Source organism: Stegodyphus dumicola, chromosome X1, assembly GCF_044657685.1.
Source record: "Stegodyphus dumicola isolate Sdum_Otavi_A_Nest chromosome X1, ASM4465768v1".
Lineage (NCBI taxonomy): Eukaryota > Metazoa > Arthropoda > Arachnida > Araneae > Eresidae > Stegodyphus > Stegodyphus dumicola.
The window spans coordinates 180,699,910-180,718,622 of NC_140780.1; the positions used below are offsets into that span (position 1 = coordinate 180,699,910).

Consider the following 18,713-nt stretch of genomic DNA (forward strand, 5'->3'; position numbering starts at 1 on the left):
CACCACACTTTAAATCATGTCATCCGACTAAACAAAAGTTAGCTTCATTTTATTCCTGTGTTTTCCGTGCTCTTCAAGTTTGCTCCTCCAAACTAGCCCTTGATGAAGAACTAAATTATTTAAAAGCAATAGCTATTGACAGGGGCTTTTCACCCAACATTATTAATCAAGCAGTTAAAAAATTCTCATCTCAACGCACTAAAAGCCACACTCTTATTTTAGGAGATTATAAAAATTCTGTTGTCATTCCCTTCTTTCCATCAATTAGCTATAAAGTTGCGCATATTTTGCAGAAATTTAACTTTCGGGTTGTTTACTCTCCCATCAATAAAATTCCAACTTCTAAACTCAAGGACCCCATTCCGGATATGAATTCCTGGGGTATTTATAGGATTCCTTGCCAGTGTGGTTTAATTTACACTGGCCAAACTAAGAGAGCCTTAAAATTTCACGTCAAAGAACATGAGGCATATGTTAGAAAAAAGGAAACACAGAAGTCTTCTGTTGCTCAACATTGTTGGTCCGAAAATCACACTTTCAATTTTTCTGCTGCCAAAATTATTCAAAAAACATCTTCCATTGGAGAACTGGATTTTCTAGAGGCATTTCACATTCATAAAAATCTCTCTGTTCTAGTTAACGATCCTAATTCCAATCCAAATTTGCCTTCGGCTTTTAGAGAAATTATGTTTTAGTTCTGGTTTCGCCAACAGATGGTGCCACTTGCTTATTCTTGTCCAGGCTTTCTTATCTTATCTAAACATTATTTCCTATCTTGTTCATTTGCGGTTTTGCAGCTGAAGATGATGGTTCGGTAAAACCATCGAAACTAGTCCTGTGAAAATTTTGTAAATTAACGCTGATTTTTGTTGTTTGACTTCTGAATTAGTATTTATTCGGCGTGTTATTGTGTCTTAATTAAATAAACTGTATTGTACTTTTCTCCACTATTTCATATTACGATGGAATTATTGCATTTCAAAGTTATTTCTCATGAATTAATTTTGCTCCATTCATGATTTTTATATTTTCAAAGAGAAAATTTCACACTTTAAATGAAAAAAATACATGAGAAGATACTTTATGCAAAATTTGGCGTAAACGGTTTTCTTAATTTTTCTTTGAAAATATTCCAGGGTAATCGTTTTCATTACTGGAAAAAATATGAAAAACAGATTTACTACATTGTGTCAACACCCAGTGTCCTTATTCTTTTGAAAACATGAAAGATTACTCTTTCTAAAATAAATTAGAAAATATATTATGTGCAAATAGAATATTCGTTGAAAATGAAATAGATTTCAACCTTTGGATATAATGATGTTTTTAGATGAAATTTCTACCTATGAAAAGAAATTGACGTATAATTAATTCTTCATGAACATTTAAAACTGTTCTCAAAATTCTTTTGATGACTGCATGTACAGTTTACGGATATTTTTTCTCTGCTAACATAAACAAAAGCCAATTTTACAAAGAAAAATTCTCCTTAAAGATATACCTCCATTGCCTTATAGTCCAATGTAATATTTGTTAAAGTTAAATGATGAAACGCAACCAATGTATCTCAGATTTTCTTTTTTATATTATAATAACAAAATTATCGAAAAAAGCAGATTTAAAGCTCCGTTACTGCAATGTAAAACTTTATTATTGCTGTAAGTTCATCTCAAAATCTAATTGTATTGAATCTCATTTTAATCATCTAATGGTAATAAATATTATTATTATTATTTCATTAAATTAGTCATTACCATTATTTTGTTAATGAAAATATGTTATTAACAATCGCATTCCAGCCTGCAGACTTGCAAAGATAGTTCGTATTTATTATATTTTGTACAATTTTGTTCTCGTTTTCCAATTTCTAATACGAAAATACGTGAATATAAATGAAGAGTGAAAACAAAGTTAAAAAATTCACAAATTATTTACGAGATTGATCAGAAATAGTGAGTGAAATATAACATTGCATACATTTTGTTCTAAATAAATAGTGCACTGGATATGGCATCCAGTACTGCATATTTATTTATGCACTATTTATTTAGAACTTCATTTAAATGAAAGCAAAATAATCATTGTAAAAAACCCAAATCTAGCAACCCATCTACTATGGGACAGCGTCTGACAAACATGTAAATTTCATTGCATCTATGGAGGGGGACTAACGACTTTTCTCATTAGGAAATTGTCAAAGAGGGGGCAAAACTGTTTCGGATCTGACGGTCTGAAGACTATATTATGAGAATTTCGATCCGATTTTAGAAGGTTAAGACAAAAATTACAACAGTATACATATTTACTTAAAGGTGTCAATGGTAATTAATAAGGTTAATTACAAAACCTTATACAATAATAAACATTAATCAACATTGCTTTGTGAGAGAGGCAAAGAGTCTTGTGTTGGTGGCGGAGGAGAGGCTCTCACTTAACTCGTAGAAGCTTTAAGCTCACTCAGAGATTCTTCTGCTGGAGGCGCTGACGGTAGAGCCAGAAGGGTTACCTTGGACAGAAATATGGTGATGAGTAGTTGCTGTCTTTGTTTTTTCTTTTCCTTCAAAATTCCCCTGTACAAGGACATAACCCCGTCAACGCAATTGCTGAACTCGACAGCTCAAACCATATTGTCATCAATGTCTTGTGCAAATGAGGGTCACAGCTTTCGTTATCCAGGCCTTGAAGTTATGCATCCAGAACATGGGCAACAGAGCCGTATTTTTGTTTTTTAATGCCCGTGGATTTTTGGCTTTATAAATAAGGCTTGGTTTAAGCATAAAACCTGCAGCATTGCCAGCCATGATGACAGTCACATGGTCTTTGTGAGCCTTCAAACTTGGCCTCTTCACTTTGTCCTTGAAGAAGAATATACGAGAAGGCATCCTCTTCCAAAAAAGGAATGTTTCATCCACGTTGAAAACTTGTTCAGGGAGGAAGCCTCCCTTACTAATGAGGTTAGGAAACTCTTCCTCCACGTAACAATAAGCAGCATCGGTGTCAGCAGAGGAAGCCTCACCATGTAAAAGTACGTTTCTGAAACCGTATCTTTTTTGAAATTTTTCTAACCAGCCTTTGCTGGCTGAAATGCCTTGTTCTCGAGGATGCAAATAACTCCTGGTAGCTCTATTACTGGCTTGAGATTCGTCAGCACCTTCTTCAGCCTCTTCATTGTCGTTATCGGGCAAGATTTGGTCATAGCTTTGGCCTTTGTCCTGATCATATTAGTGTTCAAACTCACTGTCTTTTTTCCTGCAATCAGCAAGCCACAATGCCAATGCAGCTTCCATTTTCACAATTCTGTTATCACGCGGAGTTACCGCACATTTCACTTCTTTACTGAAGGTTATTAAAGCAGTTTTGCGGATGTTTGCTTCCTCTTTCTTGATGATTCATTCACCCCGTAATGGTATGCCACAGAAGCACAACTTCTGCACTTTTTGATCATATCTAAAAGTTTCAATCATCTTTTTCCTCTTGGGCGCCTCGGAGGAAGCTTTCGCAGGGGCACAGAGTTTAGGCGGCATTATAAGGGCTTAAATAATAAAAAAAGTTATCGCTTAAACAAAAATCGTTATTGGCAACACAACGCTAAAATACAGCATGCCAGACAGTCAACATCCTGGACAAGACTAGCGAGATACAACAAGAGAATATGCTAGGTGAGGCTGCGATGATGCGCAGACAATAAACTCACAGGGATAAATCCACTCGTACCCATTGGTCGATGTCACTTCGGAAACCAATCACTCGCCTTTATGAGAGCCCATGGTACTCCGAGTCAACTCATCTCTTTGTTTGACATGCAGGGATCCTTCTCTCGCGTGCATCAACATCAACCAACGCTCCTTTCTGCAATGTGGCTGCCGACATGGTTATATTTTTCATGAATATTTTGGGAAAACCCACAAAGCATTGAAGCCGCAAAACATGAAGCATGAAGTGGCAAGGGAACACTGTATACCTATGACCATGGTTGATGCCAGAACAAGAAGCATATCAAAGTCATGCAGTAAAGTTTTGAGTTGATCTTTACTGTACGACACCCCTTGGTTTCTGTCTGAAATAAATCGTCAAGTGGTATTAGTTGTTCGTGAAATTTGGAAGCCTGCTGTGTGAAATAGGTTTTTCAGTACCCCTAATGTTGATAATGTTGATGAAACTAGCCTTGGGGAAACTTTTGGGTTTTTTTTTTTTTTTAGTTTTTGTCATTAAAAAGGGGGTTATTTCTGCGAATATCGCCAAATAAGAGACTTCATAAATTTAGATTTTGGCTATTTTTTGTAATAGTAACCCTTTTATATGGACGCGGGTTTTTCGTTTTTACCATTTTTTTCAATTGCTGTGTTTAGTTGCACGTGCGTGGTATGGTCTTGGATTTTGAACTTGCTATTATTTTGCTGTGGGTACCATCATTTGAGTATGTTTGAGGTGGGTAAGAGGATGAATGTTGATTAACAGCCGATGAGCTGAAATGACAAAAAATTTAACTGAATTGCTTACATGGAGGATGGAGGAGGGAAGTGTGAATGTAATGCACACGAAAAAAAGGTACGTTAAAAAAAAACAACGTTTCATTTATTTAATCGTCTCTGTGTGTTAATTTTTGTTAAAAGATTTATTGTTCAATGTTTTATGTTAGAAAATATGTATTTTTGGTTATTTATCACTCTCTGCATATTTTTGGTCATTTGTTCATCTTTGTGTGTGGCAAATTTTTTGTGGTCAACATGATAGTTTTAACTTCCTGATTTTATTGAAGTGAAAATAGATCGGCGTGTACATGGGCAAAGTTAAGACAGTGTGCAATGCTTAGTTTGTGCAATCCTGTGATTTATTTACATTAAAATAGGACGATGTCTATATGAATACCGAGTTTGTGCAAGTCTTTGACTTTTTGTTTTGGTTTCATGTAGCAGGCGGAAGGATCGGCACCATCTTGAAATTGGTGCCGATCTTGGCGTCTAAAAAGAGACTATTTGACAAGGGGTACTGTAGAGTAAATTTTAACCAAGTTTTGAAATTTGGTGACACATTTGAAGTTTTTCTTTCTTTCCTTCTTTTTCTTACGCCCCCCCTTTTTTTTTCTTGGCAAAAACTGAGTAACTTTCAGAAATTTTGTTTTAGTATGAAAACTGATTTATTAAACAAGTTCAACAATTTAAAAAATAAACTGATGCTATTATTTTCTATTACTCATAACTTGATGTAGTTATTTTTGCATTATTAAAAAAAAACTTCTGCTGTCATTGATCACATGTCCCTGTGAGCAAACACTGTGTAATGAAGATACTGTGAAGGAATTTACAAAGTAATGTAAATTTACATCCAATGTAATAAATACAAAATGCAGTTTTTTTATCAGAAGAAATTCAGCTAGATGAATTTTTATATAAAATATGACAGTTATATTTTTCAGAAAAGTAAAAGCGAAATTAACTACAGAAGCCAATCAATGCATATGACATTGGAAAATCATTTGCATGTGTAAAGCAAATATTCATTCCAATTTAAAAATCAAAAATGGAAAACTATACTGTAATTTATCTGAAGAAGACAATTTTTAAAGTTTGAATAGTTCAAAGGAAGATGAATTTTATCTTGATCAACTTAAAAAGGCTTGAAAGAAAGGGAATTAGACAATTCTCCCATGATTGTGAATAATTTATTATAGTCAGATGTCAAAGAAGAGGAAAAAATGCTTATGAAGTGAGTCAGATTAAAAAAACTGCATTTTCTGTATACATCAGCCTTTTCAAGTAACTAATGCCTTTAATCATTTATTCTCTCTGAGACAGTTAAATCAATAAGACTAAAACTGTCCAATTTGTTCACATTAAGAAGGTACTAAAGACCCACTATACTTTTTCGATGTTTGAAAATATGAGATACCCTAAAAAAGACTGATCATTTTTAATAATGGAATAAAAAGCAACTAATGAAAGTTGCCACTGAAATTAGCATCACAAAATATTATTTCCCCAAAAATTTCTTATTAAAAAAAGTACTGTTTAGTGCACTCTGAAGTAATATTTGCAAGTGTTTGAATTTCCTCATTATATCAGATTTATACATTCAAATTGTATTCAAAAATTTATATTAAATAAAAATACATGCTACACATCTTTCAAATGCCACATCATAAACACTGTAAACAGAAAAAAAAAATTAAAAATGAATACCTTGCTTTGTTCCATGTCAACCACATGAGTAATCGTCAAAGGTAATATATATTCAGGTTCTTTTCTTCTTCTGCAACAGATAGCTCGACGAATAGCTTGAATGAGATTAAGTAATAAATGCCCAACTCTGCATAACAGGTTCTTTACTATGTTCATTTTAGATGCTGAGAAAAAGGAAAAAAAATTAAAATCATGCATTCAAAAGGAGAAATTCATTATAAAATAGATATATGAGTGTAAATACAGAAATACTGACACTGACTGAAAAATATTTTAAATGCTTCTAAAAATAACAATTCATGTACACAAAGCAGTCTTAAAGTATATCTGAAACTGTTACATAGTTTAACATCATATTATTTCCAATAAATGACTGATTTTAGAAAAACTTCACCTAATCCAGCAGTTTTCAAACATATTTGTTCACAGCCCTTATGGTGTATCAAAATTATTCCATAGTTTATAAAGTCAGAATATAAGCTTAAGATGTATGGCTGTTGGAAAGTTGATGTAATTACATTGATTTAAAGTTAAAAGTAAGTGAAACATTTCAAATACAATTTATATAAAGACATTAAAAACATATATACTTAAAAAACATAACACTGAGCTATGTTGCCAAAACAGTTCCCATGATGTCACCAAGATGTATTTATGTGGCAATACAGGTACGCACATAGCACGTCTGTTTTGGCGAGTGAGCAATTTCAAAATACAATAAAAAGTGCGAAATCCGGACGCCCATTATCCGGAATGATCTAAAATCCGGAAGGCTTAAACTTTTTTTTTTTTTTTTGGTATGCTTTATGCATGTACATTTTATTTTTCCTTCCATAATAAAACATTTGGAGATTTTCACTTAGGCACTAAATAAAATACCTCGTTATGAAAAAGCAATCATGTAATCATAAATTTGTGAAATTAATAATTTGCCTACATACCTTAGTATCTTCTTGCCATACATCTTAAACGTTCCGTTGCTCCATTTACCACTGTTCGCCGCACTTACCAAAACATTCACTTATTTTAGATTCCTGATGCTGACCTGGCGAGTCATTATTATATTTTGCTTTCATCACAGCATGTTTATCAATACATGAGAGCTTCAGTAATAACTCATGCAGTGATGTCTAAACTTTTTTTGATATTAGTAATTGAATAACAAGAGCAACCTTTTTATGGTAACATTACACTTGGCAATGACTATAGATTTTTAAATGTTCTAAGAAATGTTGGCAAGGAAACATTCAACAAAAATTTCTTTTCATATGCTAAAAATAGATTTTTGTTAATGAAACTCTTAAGCCAAAAGATTACATTTAGTGCTATTTTAATTAAGAATAACTGATACATTATTCACCATAAACCCAGAAGCGGCGGCAGAATATGTCGGCACTGAACGGCAGAATTTAGGAAAGACGAAATTTTTGGAATTTGGGAAAGCAGCGAGCCGTAAAATTACGGATGAGAAGTTTAAGATTTAAGGAAAACACTGGGATGCAAAGTTTAGGTGCTGTGAAAATTTAAAACTTAGGAAGGTGCTTTTGCATCAGAATTTAGGATCCGTAGAAACGAAATCACCCTTTATGCGGTCAGGTCGTAAATTTAGAACCTCTTTTTTCACAGGGGGGAAGGGCTGAAAAAGAGGGGATAGTCTTACTCGTTGTCTTGAGAAAATGTGGGGGTCATTTAAACATCTAACTTCTCTACATTCAGTTTTTATACAGAGGAAAATACAAATTGAATTCTTTGAAGGAATGCAATTTTGTACAATGAAAATGTATTAGTGAACTATGAAACTGTAAGGCAAATAACATCTTTTTTTAAAGTAGGGGTAGAAAGACAGATACAGTCAAAAGTCTTTAATCCGGACTCGTCGGGACTTCGGCGATTCCGGATTATCGATTTTTCCGGATTATAGATCATCAGTTTAAATCTGGTAAGATGGCATGCAGAAATTATAAAACTAAAAATATGAAACCGTAATTTATAAAATAATGAGCAATTATGATCTAAAGGGTATCCAAATTTACCAAAAAAGAAGCCTAATATTTATTTGTTTACTTTATTAAACATTTCTTTTAACGCGCGGATGCGTAAAGCATACCTTACTCATAGCCGAAATTAGAAAATTGCAACCAGAAAACTATGTGATTTGTATTCGTGATATTTATAATGACGAGGAATTTGATTTAAATCATATCAAAGACGCAGTACATCGAAATTAAATACTACATTTAGTAAGGAATTATAAGCCGACTAAAATAAAAACATCTGCCCTGAAGATAACGATAGTGTTGACAGATCAACTTCCAGTTCATTGCACGCCGCGACGAAATATATTCTTGATTACAAACCCTTACTGCTAGGCATCAGCCCATCGCTCTTAGAATACATTATTAGTTCAAAGGGACAATTTGCCCAGAAGGATTATTAATTTCATTTTGGCATTTTGAGTTGAAAACTATAAACGTCGAGTACATTTTCAAATTGTTGCCACCAAATATTATCGCCCTGTATTATATTTAAAGAAATTAAATAATAAAGAGTCTGCATCAATGTATGTATGTTTTGATAAAACGACGGTACCTAGAGCCAACAAAATTTGAATAATGTAATCTTCCATAGAATATCAGCGTGTAGAAGCCCTAATTTGAATTTAAAATTTGTTTTAAATTGTATCGATTTCATATTTTATAACACTTCAAATAATTTTTGATTAACAAACTCAGCGATTTCAAAGCGAGCAATGGCAACACTGTACGAAAAAACATTTTTATCTCCAGTGTGCGATATATATTCCTGATATACAGATACTGAATGAGACCTAAAAACACTTTTCTTTTAAAATATATCTCCCCTTATGATCCCTGACACAGCCGTTTACTTTCCCCTTCCATAATTAACGTCAGTCTCCTGCTCTTGACCGCATTTGCAAAGCCACCATAGAAACTGCACTATGCGGTATTTAGCACCGGGCCTAGATAAAGTGTTAAGAATATGTGGGAGTTTATTTATTGAAGACTTAGATTAGTTTTAAGAATGTGAAAGAAATAAACGTAGGTATAGTAAATAACTAAACTAGTACAACTCAGGCTTAATTCAGTATGCAATAGGAACAAGAAAAAATTTAGCAAAGCAGCTTAGCTTTTGTCGCCGATCTTGTGATACACAAACAATAATGTATAAGAAACGCATCTAGGCTAAAATTATATTTACTGATTCTAAGGCATTTAAGTTAATGTAGCGAGCTGCACTGCTCCCTAATCTTTTAGTTTGATCCAGCTTATTATTTTTTGCAGACTGTTATTATTACAGCAGTTTTATAAAAACTAAGCTTGAACTTTCGATTATGTTGAAATTCCCAATTCTGGAGCTGCCAAAGGATCTACAAAGCGAAACCACGTTTTGATGTCCATTACACAAAAAGTGAAATTGCTGCAAAAAATGGATAAAGGCATATCCGTCTCAAAATTATGCAAGGAGTATGGTATTGGAAAGTCAACTGTATATGACATAAGAAAAAAGAAAAAGGAACGTTTTGAATTTTTCGTGGAAGCAACTTAAACACCTTACATTGAAAGAAATGTTGGGTAGAGCAGACTTTAAGGTACCCCTTGTATTATGGCGAAGTTGTTGTTTGATTTATCGCCAAGTTGTTTCATTTATGGTAGCCTGAATAATTAATTGTTATGGAAACCCTATTGTGACGTAGTCGGGTGCATGATTCTGGGAAATTTTGAATCATGGGACGTTTCGTAAGCGTTTTTGTGGTGTGTGTTGGTTTGATTTAGACGGTAGAATGGCCGAATGCAGTAAGATTAATTTGAAGTTTCTGTATGATCTGGAGCGAAAGGGGAAAAGAACTTTAATTGACTGGTGTGTAAATGAAGGTTTCATTAGTAGCCATTATAAGTGTCCTGTATGGAGGAAGGATATGCATCTAGTTGAACATAAAAATCGTTTAGATGGATTTGAATGGGTTTGTAGGAAGAAAGGTTCAGATGGCCAGTATGTGAAGCATTCGATCAGAAAGTTTGAAAAAAAGTCATTTGAGTATGATTGATATTTTGATTTTTACGTGGCTCTGGGTGTACGAAGTGAACTCGAAAATTATGGTAAGTGAATGTTTACTTTTGGTAACACTTAAATGTATAACATGTTTTTCCTTTTTTTATATTATTTTATTGTCTGGTTTAAAATGTATTTTATTGAGATTATGTATTTGTAGAATTTGGTGCTCTTTTGACTTTTTAAGTGAAAATATATCGATGTGTATATGGACAAAGTAAAGGGAGTGCGCAATGCAAGTTTGTGCAATTCTGGGATTTTTTTTTTTTTTTAAGTGAAAATAGGTGGACGTGTACATGGATAAAGTCAAAGGAGTGTGCAATACCATTTTTGTGCAATTCGGGGATTTTTTTTTTTTAAGTGAAAATAAATCGATGTGTACATGGATACCGAGTTTGTGCAATTGTTTGTCTTGTTATTTTGGCTTTGTGTAGCGGCGATTTTTGCTGCAAAAATCGCTGCTTCGCAAGCCAAAATAACGAGTCAAAGAATTGCACAAAATCGGTATCCATGTACCCCCAAAAATCGCCAAGTTTCGCCAAGGGGTACCCTAAACTATACTTTTACTGAAATGTTTAATAAAGTAAACAAATAAATATTAAGCTTTTTTTTTTGTAAATTTTGATATCCTTTAGATCATAATTGTTCTTTATTTCATAAATTATGATTTCATATGTTTCATTGTATAATTTCTGCATGCCATTTTATTAGATTTAAATTGATGATCTAATATCTGGAAAAATCCCAAATCCGAAATCGCCGAAATCTTGATGAGTCTGGATTTTGGACTTTGTACTGTATATGGATGCCAAGTTTATGCGATTCTGATCTTTTAAGTGAAAGAATAATAGTGCAAAAATGGTCTTCTCAAAAATGGTAAACGTTTTATTGCCAATGTTTCCGCTTTTTTTTATTTTAGAGCTAGATTGGTCTTGTATGGAATTTTGAGTGCTGCTATTTTGAAAATGATCATTACCTTTTGTGTATTAGCTTGGCAAAATTTCGTTGGCAATGATTAAGCGAATGCTCTCCAAATTTAGAGATGAACTTGCAACATTTTGGATGGAGTGGGAAATCAGAAAGAGTCCTTACATATTATCCTGTCGACCATGAAATTTGGCTACCATCAAACCATGAAAGTTGGTGGAAATTTTTCCAAAGTTGCAGCACTTGTTCCTATAGAATTCTAAAGAAGAATTCTAAAGTCTATTTATTAGTAAACGATCCGCATTCATTCCACTTCATTTCTGATCTTTACAAAAAGGCTTTTATTGGTTTGTACTATTTTTTGGAATTAGAACTTTACCAGAAGCTCTGTTTAGAATGCTATGAATACAAACTTCCTACAAGTTATTGTTCCAATCTATTACTATTTTACTGGCCATATTCAGCTGACCATATCATATCCATTTACATACACTTTTTTTTATGGTTGGAGCTTATAGCACTGATAATTATCCACAGTCTTTCTGCAGTTAGTAGGTACTACATTTTAATCTTTTTTTGGCTGATCTTTGGAATATGGTAACAGGTAGTTTGGTGACATTTTGGAGGCGATAAAGGTTACTACCTAGGACTTTGGGAATAATGTGAGAAGTTTTCAGTTCCGATTACGCATTATTTTGTGTGAGGGAAATGAGAGATCATGAGATATGTCATGTGACATTAATGGACGAATCACTGTTCTTTAATCGGAAAAGGGGGTATATTTGTAAAAATATTTGCTGTACTTTATAGGAGTAATTTCATTCTATGTTCTGTGAAACAGTGTTGTTTAATATTTGGATCCCATGGCCATATAAAAAGTAAATCTGAAATTTTTATTACGTTTATGTGTAATTGAAAAGAATTGCTTAATTGCGGATAAGTATGAATTTGAATGGCGAAGCAAGAAACCTGGTGAAAACGGACATTGTGATCCGCCATGCACTCAAGATTCTGTGGAAGATTAGGTAAGTTAGTATTTTTAATTATTTGAGGATATTATTTTTATGCATTGTTCTAAATGTAAGGAGTAAATAAATTAATATGGTATTATTAGAAAATTGTTATTAGCAATGATTTAGTTTAAAGTAATTAGGATTGTAAGCTAATTTTTATTAATTTAATGTATGTGCTTATTTATATTTTAAGTAGTGTTTTTTAATTTAATTATATTTTAATTTAATGATCGTGATTTTGAGAGTTATATGTTTGTAGTATTTTGGAATACGTTTGAGTAGAAGTAAATATGTATGGAAAGAATTTAAGTATTTGACACTAAGTATTTGTAATCATTTTTAATGTTTTGTTATAAATTCGTTGGTGACGTTTATAATAGATAATTTAGAGGTAAAAGTTTTTGGATATTTTATTTATTTTATACGTGCAAATGTCCATCCTTGGAAAGGGTATATACGTTTTTGCGATCAGGTAATTTCATATATGTCCTTTTTACCGAATTTAAAGATTCACAAAATTTTCATGCATTTTCGTGAAATTTTTCTAATTCATGACAAAAAAGCAGTGTACATGGATATAGTGAAGAGTATGCGCAATGCCATTTTTGTGCAATTCTGGGATTTTTTTTAAGTAAAAATGAGTCAACGTGTACATGGTTTAGTTATATTTTAATTAAATGATAGTTATTTTGTGAATTTTATGTTTGTAGGAATTTGGTATACGTTTGAGTGGAAGTAAACGTGTATGGAAATAATTTAAATATTTGACACTAAGTATTTGTAACTATTTTTAATGTTTGCGTATAAATTCGTTGGTAACATTTATAATATAATAGATAATTTAGAGGTAAAAGCTTTTGGATATTTTATTTATTTTATACGTGGAAATGTTCGTTCTTGGAAAGGGTATATACTTTTTCGCGATCAGGTGATTTCATATATGTGCTTTTTACCAAGTTTAAAGATTAAGAAAATTTTCCTGCATTTTCGTGCAAATTTTTGTAATTTATGAGAAAATACCAGTGTAGATGGATAAAGTTAAGAGTGTGTGCAATGCCATTTTTGTGCAATTCTGGGATGTTTTTTTAAGTAAAAATAAGTCGACGTGTAAATGGTTTATGTGTACGTGCTATTCTGAAAAATGCGCAAGGAGTTTGCGATTGTACATTTTTTCCCAATTTCGCAGTTAATATTTGTCATGATTAAGCAGTTTTGTTACATAAAATTTCTAGCATAAGTGTAATTCAGCTAGTAGATTGTTGGAAAAAGTGTTCAGTAAATAAGAAGAAAAGAAACATGTCTTTACTTTGTGAAGACAAAATGGCAGCGGGGGGAAAAAAAATAGAGGGTTGCTGTAGCAGAGTTGGTCGCCAAATTTTCGCCAAAAAATCGCCAAGTTACCATAATCCAAAGATCAACCCTTTTTTTTTTTTTCTTCCCCCGAATGCAAAAAAAAAAAAAAAAAAAATACTGCAATAACAGTCTATAGTCTTGTTCACAAAAACAAAAGGTGGCCTATTAAATCAAGAATCAGTCAGCAAATGAAACTGTACATGGATACACAAAACAAAATGTTTAATGGGTGGGCATGTGACATCACACTTATCCATAATTGGCACTAAATCCAGTGCTTAAATTCCACCGGAGCCTGGCTCCGTTACTTCTCAATTTTTAAGATAAAGTGCAATTTTAGCCGGAGCGCACCGGAGCCCTAAATAAGATGAGCTCCGGTACTTCTTTTTATAAAATGAACCACAATTTAAAGGAAAAAAAATTAGAATTCCTAATGTTTTAGTTTAACAATAAGCAGACTTTGCAATACTTTATTTCCCTAGAAACACGAACTCATGAGAACATGAGACGTTCAAGTAAAGTCCCCTCACTCACATGCAGAAACCTTTCCCTTTAAGAAGGCCAATAAATTTGAGGGAGTTTGTTTCGAAACGCATAAATTTCTCGTCATGCCATCATAGCTACTGTATTGTTATCGACGCTTACAGTTAAATATCCTCGCAGGAAGGAAAATTTGTGTTCTTAAATGTGCGTTAAGTGACAGTGAGTACAATAAGAGTGAAATACTGAGATAAACTGCTCAAGCAAATCCTATACATCGTCTTCCCACAGTATCCACTAATGGGGGGAAAGCGTAAACAGCAACTTTACATTTATCCTTAGGAGTCAGATTCAGGACTTATTTTACCCCTGACATACATCTACTTGATGGCTATAATTATATCAGCAAAGAGCAGTGGTCAAAGAGAATGTTCTCTCTCACCAAAATTTCCCTCATTTTTTGTTTCCACCCACTCCTACCCTCATTCTGTTTCGCCCTAGAATTTTCATCAGCTATACTTTAAGTATATTTAATTTTTGTGATGATAAAAGAACTCCCCCCCCCTACGATAAGAGCTTAAATTGGGCAGGAGCCCACCGAATGTTGGCTCCGGTGCTTCTTAGTTTTTGTAATAAATCATAATTTCAGCCGGAATACACCGGAGCCCTGAATAAGAAGGCTGCGGCACTTCTTTTATGTAATTGAATAACAATTTCAGTAGGAATTTCATCTCTAAAATTTTATTTTAACAATAAAATTACATTAAAAATCACTTATTAAATTTCAATTTATCTCTTTACATTTTATTTAATTTTAATTACTTCAATCATTAATTATTTCAATAAATAATAATTATCTAATAACTATCAATTAAATTATATTCAATTGATTAAATAACAATTTATACAATTAATTAAATAACTATTAATTAATTTGATAGTTAACTATTTAATTTAAAAATTATTAATGAGTTTAATAGTCATTTTATTTATTTATTTACTCTTGTTCCTTTTTGCTGACGGTCTTCCATAGGGCTCCGGCACTTCTAATTTTAGAAATTATGCTCTGACTAAATCACATACTGAGATAAACTAACAACAGTTTCATAATAAATGGGATAATCAATAAGTTCTTCAGAAAGTGACCTTGCTTTTTATCACAGCAGTGCCCCCACCCAAAAAAACTTTGCACATAGGTTACTCATCTTTCAGTCATATATAAAACTCAAATAATTCTCTAGTGTCAAATTTTGTCTTCGGCGTGTTGTTGCAAAGTAACTGAATAAGATTTCCTTCAGCAAAAGTAAATTCAGATGAAGCTTTAATGGTACTTGCATATTATAGCAACCACCTTAGTAGAAACTGCAAAATTATCAAAATGCGCAAATTCTAGCAGTAATCCACATACAAGGAGGAGTAACATTACACAAGGATTTCAAGAAATATGCGTTTTATTTATTTAATATTTTTTTATATTGTACATTTCTCATTTATTATTAAAATCTGTGAGTTTTCTTTTGATACGTTGATAATGTTTGCCAACTTAAGATAAATAGAGATAATTGGGGGAAATTTGACAAAAAAGTTACAAAAATCACCAACTTGCACCAAATAAGCAATTTTCACTTTTTTTCTTCTATAAAAATTACCTAATTGCACAGAGATGGTTACGTTAATATGCAAGTACCACTTTAACTCTGAAAACACCTGGATTCCTTTCTAAAGCAACTTCCATCAAAGCCGAATGGGAATGACCACTGAATACTGATAGTTTGACCTGGTTTGGGTTCAAACCAGGCAAATGGGCTAGCTGCATGGCTGAATTTTGTGGTTTTCTCCATGTTATGAGGCAGTTTTCCTCAAAGGTCCTCCATGAAGGCTTCTGTGTCCTTAGAAAGATAGACCTCATACCTTTGCCATATTCATGAAGCCTAATCTAATTTAATCATTCTAAAACCCCGTGAACTAATTATCATTCTATAAAACTACTGGAGTATTTCAAGACATCCCTACTAGCCACCCAAAGTCCTATCCCAAGTTGCTTCTGCGTACAGTTTGGAAACTCATTTACCCACTAGAAGCAAAAGAAAGTGAAGCAATCTCAAAGTAAATTCCCTCCCCCAACCAAAAGAAGTGACATAGAAGATTTTAGCTGATAAAAAAATGTTATAAACTGCCAATTAAAATAAAAAGAAAAGACAAAAAAAAAAAAAAAAAAAAAAAAAAAAAAAAAAAATCACAAATTACAAAGAATGAAAGGAAATAAGGATTAGAATTCAGGGTCCAAAGTCGGATATCCTTAAACTTTTCAGATCCATTTAAATTTTCCCATTCAAGTTAGTAACTTGAATTCTAATCCTTAGTGAATACAGAAATACTAATATCCTAATAATACATAAAAAAATCCAAGTTTCATTCTCTTACTATTTGAATAAACTGAAAGCAAGTGCAGCAAAATTATTTAGTATAACAAAGTGCCAGAGAGATGCATTAAATCTATGCCAAAGAGATGCATTAAATCAGATTTTTGATTCAATACATGAAATATTTTCGTGACACAGAAATAAAATCATAGACGAGGTACATAATGATACATGAATGATGTTTTAGCATTTCTTGTCGAGTTAACAGGATGTTTAAATATTCTCAATAAAAAGCTGTATAGAAACAAACAAAACAAAACAAAAAAGACCTATCATACTTGTATTAAACCTTTCGAAGTTTAACTACACTGCGCAAAAATTCAACTCGAATTAAAATATTTCATACATTTCTTACATCTTAAATTTTGCCCTATTATTTCAAATAAAAAATCTTAAAAATATGCAAGAAAAATAGCATTTGAAGAAAGATGCCTTGATTTTAATGATTTGTAGTGCAATTGAAACAATTGTACTGCCCGAATTGTCAAAAATGCTCTTTGTCTCCTGAGCCTGTTTTATATACTGAATAAGCATGTGAACAATACACTAAATGGGAAACACAGATTGTACATTTCATACAGATCTTGGAAGAAAAGCAAGATTGGACAAAGAAAGTCTACGTAAAGAAGGAAAGGCTCCATAGACGTAATGTAAACCAGTTTGTCTTCTATGCCGCTAGAAAGAAGAGGGAAGTTTGCCAAGGGATTTGGCAACGGAATCTGTTGGCGAGAATTTCCTCCTTTGTGATGTACCTGGCTGAGATTTTCCACCTCCGCCACGTGTACAGGAAATTGAGGAACACGGGTTAAGATGAATCATTCTTTGACTTCTCGCGATAATTTAAACTCGAATTTTCGTGCTTTTTTGCTTTACTAGTTGAACTTGTATTATTCATATCGCAGTTTGATGTCTGATTTTATATCTGTCAATATGTAGGGGAAAAAAATGGAGTTGCACAGCTTTAAACTCTTGATAAACGTGACCGTCGAACCTGTTCGAACTTCGACATCAGCTTCGAGTTTTGGCGCTTTTTGGTGACAGATATTTCACACATGCGCAATTGTGTCTGAGGGAGCCACTCCTGCTGCCGCGAAGCTTTCCTTCTAAACAATACATATTCTTTGGTTTGTATTCCCCTTTGCAAAGTTTTTCTATATTATCTTAGGAATATTTTATATATCTAAGGAACTATTGGGGCTACAATACATGAGAAAAGGGAAAACTGTATTGAACTTTCTTTATTTTATCTTGCTTATCTAAGAAACTATTGGGACTACAATATATAAGAGAAAATGGGAAAAGGGAAACGTGTGTTGAATTTACTTCATTTGATACTCAGACACACTCAATTTAAACTATTTTTATGAAAAAAATTTTTTTCAAATGCGCTGCACTTTAAAATATTTTCCTTAAAGATGATATTGATGACCAAAACCATTTGAAGGGATAAATAATATTTCGACCATTACAGAAGTAAAATATTTATCGTGGATGTAAACCTATTATTGCAGCACAAGATAAAATCTAAAAACTGACTGTTTTATAGTGTTACCGAAATCTGGCTGTAATGGTTGATGACAATCTTACAGAAACTACTGAATAAATAAACTAGAAATTTTGGTTGGATCCTAGCAGAGCCTACAACCTTGGCGCACCCACTTATATGGCGCGTATCGATGTGTGTTATTTTCAAGTTGACGATTTTGAGAAACGTGCAAAGCAGTGGGTGTTTCTGCGCTTTTCTGGTTTGTCGCCAAGAATGTCGGCTCTCCTAGGATTTTACCAGAAATTTTGTTATAGCACATAAAGTCTGGTAATAACTACACTTTATATGCCATAACAGAAATACGTGAAATCTAAATTATCAAGCAAGCAGGAAGAAAGTACTAGGATATTACTTTATAACATAAAGTCACATTTTGTACCAGCTCAGACATCAGCTTATTTTCCTAACATTCCTAATTTATTCAATAGTCTTAAAAGATGTTTCAACTTCTACATGCTGGTCTAATTTAAAAAAAAAAAAAAAACTGACTGTTCATAGAAAGATTTCATAACTCTTATCTGTACAGTTAAGACAGTGACTGCAAATAAATTTAGGTTTCTGTTCTACTTTTCAGTTATTCACTACAAATTAAGAATTTTTAAATTATGACCCTACTCCTCAACCTGTTGAGATAATATTCACCTGAAAGGAATTTCATAGAATGTATTAAAATATTTCTGTGTCACATGCCATAAAATAATCATAACAAAGAGTACAGGTA

The 18,713-nt window shown here is 32.7% G+C and overlaps 1 protein-coding gene across 4 annotated transcripts in view; it reads right to left on the reverse strand.

Annotated features, from left to right (window-relative positions):
- The window catches only part of LOC118183213 (uncharacterized), a 41,927-nt gene that overhangs the window by 22,470 nt on the left and 744 nt on the right, over nucleotides 1-18,713 (reverse strand). For all 4 annotated transcript variants that reach the window (XM_035352696.2, XM_035352701.2, XM_035352691.2 and 1 more), the window contains exon 2: nucleotides 6,180-6,343. In XM_035352696.2, the coding sequence (XP_035208587.1) occupies nucleotides 6,180-6,335 (156 nt within the window). In that variant the 5' untranslated portion in view covers nucleotides 6,336-6,343. The remainder of the gene's footprint in view (nucleotides 1-6,179; nucleotides 6,344-18,713) is intronic.